The sequence below is a fragment of the Poecilia latipinna genome, unplaced genomic scaffold (assembly GCF_001443285.1).
Source record: "Poecilia latipinna isolate Pla-1442-1.1 unplaced genomic scaffold, P_latipinna-1.0 Scaffold421, whole genome shotgun sequence".
NCBI classification, from domain to species: domain Eukaryota; kingdom Metazoa; phylum Chordata; class Actinopteri; order Cyprinodontiformes; family Poeciliidae; genus Poecilia; species Poecilia latipinna.
This window is the reverse complement of record NW_015113037.1, coordinates 78,525-88,446: the sequence shown is the minus strand read 5'-3', so window position 1 is coordinate 88,446 and position 9,922 is coordinate 78,525. Positions and strand designations below refer to the sequence as shown.

The 9,922-nt window shown below is 40.9% G+C and overlaps 1 protein-coding gene across 1 annotated transcript in view; it reads left to right on the top strand.

Annotated features, from left to right (window-relative positions):
* Positions 1-215: 215 nt before the first annotated feature.
* tnfrsf11a (tumor necrosis factor receptor superfamily, member 11a, NFKB activator) overlaps positions 216-9,922 on the top strand; it is a 16,914-nt gene continuing 7,207 nt past the window's right edge. The window contains exons 1-9 of the mRNA XM_015037871.1: positions 216-542; positions 5,034-5,109; positions 5,514-5,639; positions 5,735-5,893; positions 6,031-6,121; positions 6,516-6,592; positions 6,725-6,832; positions 7,008-7,057; positions 7,410-8,373. Of these exons, the coding sequence (XP_014893357.1) occupies positions 486-542; positions 5,034-5,109; positions 5,514-5,639; positions 5,735-5,893; positions 6,031-6,121; positions 6,516-6,592; positions 6,725-6,832; positions 7,008-7,057; positions 7,410-8,373 (1,708 nt within the window). The 5' untranslated portion in view covers positions 216-485. The remainder of the gene's footprint in view (positions 543-5,033; positions 5,110-5,513; positions 5,640-5,734; positions 5,894-6,030; positions 6,122-6,515; positions 6,593-6,724; positions 6,833-7,007; positions 7,058-7,409; positions 8,374-9,922) is intronic.

Here is a 9,922-nt window from a genome sequence, read left to right as displayed (position 1 = left end):
ACATGGCCACCCGTGTCTGTATTTTCTTGCTTCGCCTCTGGCCTTTTTATTTTTTTAAAAAAAAATACCTTGTTATAAACTAATAAAAACAAGGAACAGCATCAAAATGTAATACAGCGACAAGGTGCGAGGGAAGTCTTTTCTGCAATTTACGTGCATCGACAAGGTAGGAGGAGTTTCTTTCTTCTCCCCGTCCCTCGACTCACTCAGCTTTTACAAGATCCCGCATGCAGACTCTCTCACACACATTGTGAATGGAAGCACCGGGGGAAGATGAGAAGGCCTGTGGGAGCTGCCGTTGCTTAACGGGGAATGAAGAAGCAGGAATGCCCTGACAGTTTGCGGAGGAAATCCTTCCACTCTTTGGCTACGCACAGCAAGAAGAAGTGATTTGCAGTGAGGAAACTTTTTTTTTGGGGGGGGGGGAAAGGGATCTGATTTCTGGACTTGGCGTTTAGACGCAGAAGCACCCATAACTCTGAAAAATGAGGTGGATCTTCCGAGGGTGGATAACGTGTGTGCTCGTCACCTTTTCCGCACAGGTAAAATACGTCTGTTTTGCTCTGAGTTTTGAGGCTGATTTGATTGGTACGCGTGCGTAATTGTCCAAATAGCCGCAGTTCTGGCGCACCATGGATTTGGGGTTTAACACGTTTTATTCCAGCACTGAAACTTCCCAAACATCATGAGACTCATTATGGTTTTGTTGTGTTCTAGAAACTTTATCGCAACACATTATTCACTTGAACGTAGCCCCACCTCGGACTCTGGTGGAGAAATATTGAAGTTGGTTTTTGCACACAAACACCTATTGTAAACTTTTTGTACTCGGATCGTGTCCTGCTCTGACAACAATAAATTGTTCTGGCAACATGTTGTCTATTCACCAGATAGATTATCAGGCACAGAATGCACTCCAGGGAAATGCATATATATATTATATTTCTGGGTTTCTGTCAGCCAAAGTAATATCGATGCTGTTTAATTCATTTTTCAGCACTTAAACCTTTTAAATTTTGTTTTCTTTCAAAAAAAAAAAAAGACAAAATAATTTCAATGCATAAGGAGAAGAGTAAACATGTTGTCCACTTTGTGCAGTTCAAGCAGCTAACAGTGTCCAGGTGTAGAGGTTTGTAAGATGTGGTTGTGGTGGTGGGACTGCTGGGCTCTATCCCTGCCTGTTACCGTAAAGGAGCTTGGAAATGCCTTGACTGGAACAGATGCTTTTCCGTTTTTTTTTTGTTTTTGTTTTTTTTTCATATACTTCTGCTCCTAAAATGTGTTGAAAGTGAACAAGTCTGAGCTGGCACCAGCATCTTTCCCAAGCAGAAGGATTCATAACGCCAATGGCACAGGAGGAGAAAAAAACACAAGGTTTTCACAAGCTGTGAAATCACCAAACATCAAATGGATGCCTGGAAAAAGAGTCAGAACGGGGAAGGGTAAAAAAATATTTTCCGGCAACGGTTTAAAAATGACACGGCAAACCTTTTGGCTCTTATTCTTGTTCTCACAGTGGTCTTGCCATTACTGGCTCACAACATCCCCCTAGAATTCCCCTCCACGTCGTCGTAGGTTTTCAACCACTTCTGCCCAGTTCATTCCAAATTCGTCTCAAACCGTCTGTAAGATATTGGGCAACGGGCAATGACTTCAAGATGTTCCAAGCTTCAGGATACAAAAACAGTAAATCATGGAAATTCTGCACATTGGTGGAATTGTTTAGTTGCTTGCCCACAAAAATTCTCTGTTTTTATCAAAAAAAAAACCTCCATTGGTACCGGCGATCATGTTCCGAGTTTCTCCTTCAGTCAAACAGCAGCAAAGTGTCACTCCTGCCCTGCTGACTGATTCCATTTCGTTTCCCCCCACCGGTTTTTAGCTACTATGGAATCTCCAGACAGTCCCATCTGTTCCTTCACCCACACATGACTCGTGTCACACCTGAGCCCCATCTTAAGCAATCAGTGAGTTGCATCAGACCTGCACATCCTAACTTGATTTGATGGAAAGGAACTAAAGCGTAGGGGTTTGCGCGTTGTTTTCTTGCATTCAGCTGCACAACATGAAGCAATGCATGCATTGACAATAGAAGCTTTTGTTAAAAAAAAAATTAAAAAAAGGAGGAAATTTTAGATGTTTTTGGCAAGCCTATAATAAAATCTTGTCAGTTTCAGCAGAAAGGTATTTGGAAAGACTAGAGTCTTAGAAACTTATCAGTTTTGTGGTCTTTTGCTTGACCTCACATGAATTGTGTGACTTGTACCACTCACAGGTTATTATTTATTTTAACTTTTCTATTTTTCCCTCACCTGATCAAGGGTTGTTTTCTCAGAAAATCACCTGCTCTTGTTTATGAACCCCTGTAGAAAGTTTAGATTTTCCTGTATCATCTACTTTAGCCTGTGATTGTTTTTTAGTAACTTTAAATGCAGTTTAATCCCAGATGGAATCACTACCCACAGATTCAGTTGTTGCGCAATATTGCTTTTACTGCACATTATCAGTAAATAGTAACCCCCCCCCAGAGCCCTAAAAGGCACACCATGCATCTCTTGGCTCTGTGCCTAGTAGCTGCTGTGACCGTTATGCAAATTCTCCCGTCCTCTGGAGGCAAATGGATCGCAGCCCGACTCGTAACTGTGTTTGACGGGATTACACGAGCAGTAAAAGATGTTTTGAACGATAAGCAAACTAGTTAGGAAAAAGTTGATGGAAATGGGGGTTTTACTGATCGTGACGGTGGAGAGGGATCTCTGAATGCCTCTTTGTCCTCCCCCCTCCCTGCTTCATTTAGGAGTGTCTGATTTTAATCCTTCTCATTTGACTGTTTCCCCCTTTCCACTCTTCCCATATTTAGTTTTTCCAAAAAAAAAAAACAAAAAAAAAAAAAAAACATGCATTTGTAATGATAGATTTGAGGACATACGGCAAATAAAGTTAGGTTTGTGGTCAGAGATTCCATTTTCACCATTATGACAACCTATAATCTTATAGGGTGGGTCAGCTGTTTTTCTTTTACATTTATATTTAGTTGGTCAAAACACATTGCCACATATAGCCAAGATCCTCTATTTACATATCGGACTAACAAAAACACAGTTCTGGACACCTCACTTCCTGTGGATTCTGAACGAGATGTAGAGACTAAAACTGGATGGACGGATGGATGGATGGATGGATGGATGGATGGATGGATGGATGGATGGATGGATGGATGGATGGATGGATGGATGGATGGATGGATGGATGGATGGATGGATGGATGGATGGATGGATGGATGGATGGATGGAAATAACAATTCAGTTTACTGCAGCACATGGTCTTTATTAGCTCTGTGGTGCGAGCTATGAGTGCTGTGCATCATTATCCCTTTGGTTAGGATATAAAACAAAGGTTGGCCGCTGTGTGCGTCTGAGAGGAGGTCGTTAAATGTGAGCCAGTGTTCTTGTTGAGCCGCCGTCGCCCGAGGCTGCACAGGCAGACGTGGAGACTAAACACTGTTTAGCATAGAGGTGTGGTGAGAAAAACTGATGGAAGATGTAAAAAGTTTTAGTAAAACAAAATGTCACACTGCTGTTGCGACTTTTACTTGATGAAAGTGTCTGATGATTGAATGTGCTCTGATGCAGGGGAACTTAACCAGGTTTTAAGGCATTTTTAAACTTTCGCCGAGTTAATGCATTCATTTGTAATGCAGCCCATGTGCAACGGAAATGTTTAGTATTTTCCTCACCCAGATTTTTTCTCTTTTTTTTTTCTTTCTTCTCACACCTAAATTTTGTTTTTACGTAAAAAAAAAAAAAGAAAAAAAAAAAAGAAGTCAAACTGGCTTAAACGCAGCATTTTAGATCAAAAATAGTAATTTTACCAGTCAAACATGGTGGTTGTGGTGTGACAGTCTAGGACCTCCTGGATATCTTTCCATAATTAAGGGAATAACAAAAATTCAAAAGAAAACTAAAAAAAAAAAAAAATGTGTGTTAAAGTGGCCTAGTCAAAGTCTGGACAGACATTTGATAGAGATGCCGTGACCTTAGAAAGGTCAAACACTATTACTGCAGCCAGATTTGGCGCTATCAGACATGAATGCAATCATCATTTGAAAACTACTTTTTTTATTCGCTTAAGCTGATTTTTGTCAGATATTAAAATTAGTTTGAACACCTGGAACATTTAAGTCAGACAAAACAAAAAAAAACCCAGAAGAAATCTCCAAGAAAAAAAATAACATCAAACATGTGAGCACAATCAATATAAATAATAGTAAAGAAAACCAAAGATTCAGTTACATTACTACCCGACTTTTATACGTAAATTAGTTAATGATGTTGTAAAAACTACTATTATTCATCAAAATGTAACGGCTTCAATGGATAATATGTAATTCTTAATTTCCTTAATGTTACCTGAGTGGTGAACTGAAGCTCTGTACAGCCGCAGCCTTTATTTACAGTGCAAGCCACAGCATAAACAACTGCATATTTTCATGGGAAACTTAAACTGAAAACGGCATAACGAGAACCTGAAGACGGCTGGTCACAGTTCAAAGTGCAGTCAGTCCCCTAGCTTATATTTTTCTACCTTTATATATAGAGTTTGTGGCTTTGGCATCACCTCTGTCATAACAGCCAGATTCTCTAATTCAGCAGTGCGGCGAGGAGTTCACAAGCCGCAGGTTTGGAGAGATGCGAGGGTGTGTGCAGCATGTGTGTCAGCCTAAGCGGCGTACTTTTGCAGCATTTTGCAAGAGTTTGAGCACCGTCTAATTAGAGCTTCATTTGCTGGTTTAAAGGTTAAATGCAGCTCTGGTAAGGTTTTCTGAGAGGGTGTAAAAATTCCTGAGCATGTCTTGGAAATAGCTCAACAATCCTCATAGATTTTTTTTTTCTTCTTTCTTTTTTTTTTTGACATTTAAGAGGTGGTTGGAATATTGGAAAAAGATCTCAAAAATTATAAACCAGTCATATAGATTTGTAAGCCTCATCCGTCCTGTACAAATGCAGTAAAAATAATATCATTTTTCTTTCAGGATGCAATCTCCAAATCGGCCCGGTGCAAAGAAACTTACGACTGGAACGGCTCCGTGTGTTGCAAGTGTCCGCCAGGTAACAAGAAGTTCATCTGTGCACACATGGTGATAAGGCACCTAAAAGCGGAGGGTGGCGTTCATACGGTTTTCTCAATGGAATCAGCAGGAAGCAAAGTTCTTTTTTTTTTTTTTTTTTTTACTTGCAAAGTCATTTCAAAAGAGGAAGGATGTTTAAAAGCGCAACATTTGGCTGAAAATCTGAAAATAGCTTCGACAAATGTTCTCAACAAGCAGTCACACACAGGTTATAGATGGATTTTAATGCTAAAAGTAGCAACTACAAAAAAGAAAAAGAGGGAAGAAGTTCTAAATTTCACACATGCCCAAGTTATTTTCCTCTTGCAGCTTCTGGGTGCCTACTGTAATCATGTATGTGTAGTTTTCATCTTGTCTGTGTCCCTCTGGTTGCCTTTTCTCTAGGTCAGCGTGTGTTTTCTCACTGCAATAAATCCCAAGACACCATATGCGTAGACTGCAATCGAGATACCTATCAGCCTGACTGGACGTCAGAGATGAAATGTATCAAAAAGAAGTTCTGTGATGAGGGTCAGCGTCTGCGGTTTTTCACAAAAAACAAAAGACAAGATCCTGAAGAAAGTGTCTGCATCTTTACTAACCTGCTCACTTCTTTTGGCCTCCAGGTAAGGGATTTATGAAAAGAAATGCTCATAGTGAAGAAGACTTGAAGAGAGAAGAACAGTGTCAATGCAAGCCTGGTTTCTGGTGTTTGCCTATGTTCTGCGAATACTGCGAGAAGATACCCACCTGTCAGCCTGGTTTCGGACTGGAGGAAGAAGCTGGTGAGACGGTTTAACAGAAAACACATCCAAGCATGTCGAGCTATTAACGGATGGCTGTACATCACTGATGTATTGCAATAATGAATGTGTGTGTAAGTTTTTTTTTTTTTGTTTTGTTTTGTTTTTTTCTTCACCAGGGTCAAAAAATGGAAAGAAAATCTGTGTTCCGTGTAAGACTGGCTTCTACTCTGCTAAGGAGAATCAGGAACAATGCAAAGAGTGGACCAAGTAAGGAATTCCCTGGAATACCGTGGCATTCTGTGGACAATAAATGCACTGGAGCAGCTCTCTGTACCATTGGCTATTAGAGTCATCAACTTCTGTCCAGATCTGAGTTCCTTCTTGTAATTTCACCTTCTCTATGTAGCCAATTGCCCCACATCCAACCTTGAAATCTTTTTTTCACATCTTGTTGCATATCTAATGGTAAAAACATCCAATAATATTCCTTTAGATTTATATCTACGTAAAAATGTGCTCAAGGTGACTTTTACGTGTATTTCTGCGAGTTTTTTTCAAACATATTCTGCATATTTGAACCTAATATTCTAAAGTTTGGCAAGTATGCATTTAGCTACAATTTTATTTTATTTATTTATTTACTTTTGCCTTCTTTTCCCAGCTGTAAGGCTCAGGGCAAGAGCGAGAAGCAACCAGGCAGCGCTCAGGCCGATGCAGAGTGTGGACCGCTTGTCTTTGGTAAGACATTTCTGTCACTTTTAAAGTTTCAATTCTCAAAGGATTTTGAAGACAAAATGTTTTGGGCATTTTATGTGTGCTAAGTAACAAGACACAGACCACCAAAGCAAACTCATCTATCTGTTGTTGCAGGTCCAGCACCTTCCTGGTTTATAGTTTCATTGCTGTCAGTGATTACTGTTCTGTGTCTCCTCATTCTGCTGCTTTTCTGCTACAAGGACAAACTCAAGTTACTTTCTGGTAAGTTAAAATGCATTTGTAAATTCCTTGACCGTGTCTTCTTGACTTGTGCTTTAAAAATCCTTTTCTCGGTGTTGACCATGTTCACTCAGAGTTTACGCGTGACAAAAACAAAAGCACGTTTCTGCTCGGCAGTTCAATATTTAACACTGTATGTTGTGTTATATATTTTTAGTTAATCTCCGATCTTGTGTCCAGAATCTGAAGAGGAGCAGGATACAACAGGTAACTAGTAGTTCATATTTAATTTTATTATATTTTATTTTTTTTACATTTTTCTCACACACTTCTGGATATTTATGTGCTGGACATTCTCAATAGAATTCATGCGCATTCTTTGACTAGGCCATTTTAACACACGAATAGTACAAATGCTTGAAACGCTGATGTAAGATTTTCCCACCAAACTGCAATTCAGGGCTACTTTACATTGTTTGCTTACTTACAACCTCAATAAAATACATTGAAAATACTTCTAGCATGATAAAGAAACACACAAAGTTTTGACATGCACCACTTTTTTCTGAAGAAATAAACTTGATTTCAGTTTCATCTTTCACTGTTTGTTTTATTCTAGGAGACTTTGGCCCCTCTTTACCGCAGTGGAGCTGAAGGAGGAGGAATACCAGAAGTCGCTGGCTCCAAATGTACGCCGTGTGAGATGACCAAACTCATCTGCCAAGCTTCTCACAGTCCTGAGTTTGACCCCCCGTCCACCTTCCCGGCGTCTGTTCCCTGCGTCAGGATCACTCTGCCCTTCACAGAGGGAATGGCCGAAAAGGAAGGGCCTCGGGATAAGATGGTGACCGAGACCGAGAGCCAAGGATCCGGAGAACCAGAGGAACTGTCAGAGGAGGAGGTTGTTAATGCGTCTCCGCTTTTGGCAGGTTCCTGCGTGTGCGTCAGTCTTGTTCGCGAGCCACTCGAAGTGGGAGAGAACGAAGACTGTAGCCAGGCGGTTATTCCGGGGACATCGGGAACGTGCTCGTGCGGGGGCCTCGAAGGTAAAAGGGACGGAGAGGAAAACAGAAAAGAGGATAAAAGGGACAACCGAATACCAGAGGAAAAGGTCGATCAGGAAAAGACCGGCTCGTCCATGAGTGAGATGTGTGTTAGATCACTTGTCTCAGTTTGTCCTCCCCTCATCCACTCCTCCTCCTCCTCTCCGGCTCCCCCATCCAATCCCCTTCCTGAACTCTGCCTGCCGTTGTCCCAGGCTCTGGCGACGCCGCAGCTCCGGTCCACCCTGTCTGACAAGTCCCTGATAAAACAGGACGAATTATATAGACTGGCAAGCACAGAATCTGACTCAACGAGAAACAATGCAGCCTCCGCCATGACCCTGGTCAGCGCCGTGATGATGTCCACATCTGCTGGAGAACTGTACCTGGACAAGCCCCAAGAGGCCCCCAGACCGGAGCCGGGGCAGGGAGGCTCCTGCGGGCCCAGCAGGGAGAACAAGACCTCTTTGGAGGAGTCGGAACTGGAGTCCACGCCTGAGAGTCTCCACAGTGAGCTGGCTGAGCCAACTCCTACCCCAGGTACGAAATACATACGCCAGGGTGTAAGTTAAGAATGATTATGAGACATGTCATTGTGTGATGCATTTAATTGCACCTGTACAATGTGAGGACCATATTCGATTGTGATGTTCTTTTATGAAAATAGCTGTTATGATATTGATCTTGATTAGCTCACTTTTTTTTCCCTGACACTTTTTTCTTCACCGTTCTCCACTGCCCACACCTGGTCTGTGAAAACTTCAATATTGAAATTTGCAGCCGTTGAGTATATACCACAGGTGTGCTCATTTCAATTTAAAATCTCTCCATTGGCAAAATATACTGTTCACATGCAACATTAGCCTAATGGTTTTTCTTTCGGGGGGTTTTTTATGCAGTCCTCTTTGTAATGTGGACAAAACTACATATATTGTCAGAAAAAAAAAATCTCTTTATAGTTTCTGTTGGGTCTCAAAAACTCTTAAACCTCTTAAACGGTAACAAATTTTGCTGGGAGATAAATTGTCCCAGGAGTTATTGTGGTAAATGATAATATTGGTGTTTGTAGACCAATTTTTTTGGCGATAACATAATAATGCAAGAGCACGTTCTCACAGATCAATAAACTTTAAATTCTAGTAAACATTTAACACTGGAACTGGTAGAAAAAATAAACAACACACCAGAAAGTTGCTGATAGGAGTTTCTTGGGGGGATGGAAATAAAACAAATCTTGCTTATAAGTTGTTTTTTATGTCAATGTCTCTTTAGAACTTTTTTTTGTTTGTTTTTTTGGCATGACAGCAGAGCATTTCACCAGCTAGCTTGAAGCCACCTACAGATAACTCTTACTGCAATACAGTAAAGACATAGAAAAAAGAAAGAAAAAAAAAACACAAAGAGGATGAAGTTCCTGAATTTAAATCAAGATAATCTTGGAAAAAGTTGTTCAAAAGTCTTTAATGCAACTTTCTAAAACTTGCACTCTCATTAGAGGTATGTGCTGCTAATACAGAGGGAAACATTAATATCCAGATAGTAAATCAGTAACTGTCTGATAAGTACACTGCTCAGGTCAGACTGGCGCGTTGTTAGTTGAGCCTTGAGTGAAGCGGTTTGGTGTCGGAATAGCAATCAGAGCTCTGACTGTTTCCAAGAAGCATGTTTTATTAAAGTCGGTTCTGATATTTGGGCTCTGATTTGTGGGGAAGGAGGAGGACGGACCACACAAGGAGCGGGAAAAAGATATGTGTGTGTATGTGAGTGTGTGTGTGTGTGTTTGATGCGTTTGAGAACCACCAGAACCACACTGGAGCAAACACCGCTCGGTCTGTCTATGTGTGTGTTTCTGTGTGCATCTACAGCACAAAAGCTCCTGTTTACCCAGAGTTCCATAGGGTTGCGCAAAGTGACCACAGCTTTAATTGAAGCAAGATGTGCACAGCTTGAGTAATACGTTTATAACCTTACCCTCCCAACACACAAACATCATCCCTTTTTTTTTTTTTTTTTTTTTTTTTTTTTTACTCCCTCTTGGGGCGCGGTTTTTTTTTTATAGCCCCCCAACCCAAAAAGTTTTCCCCCCACG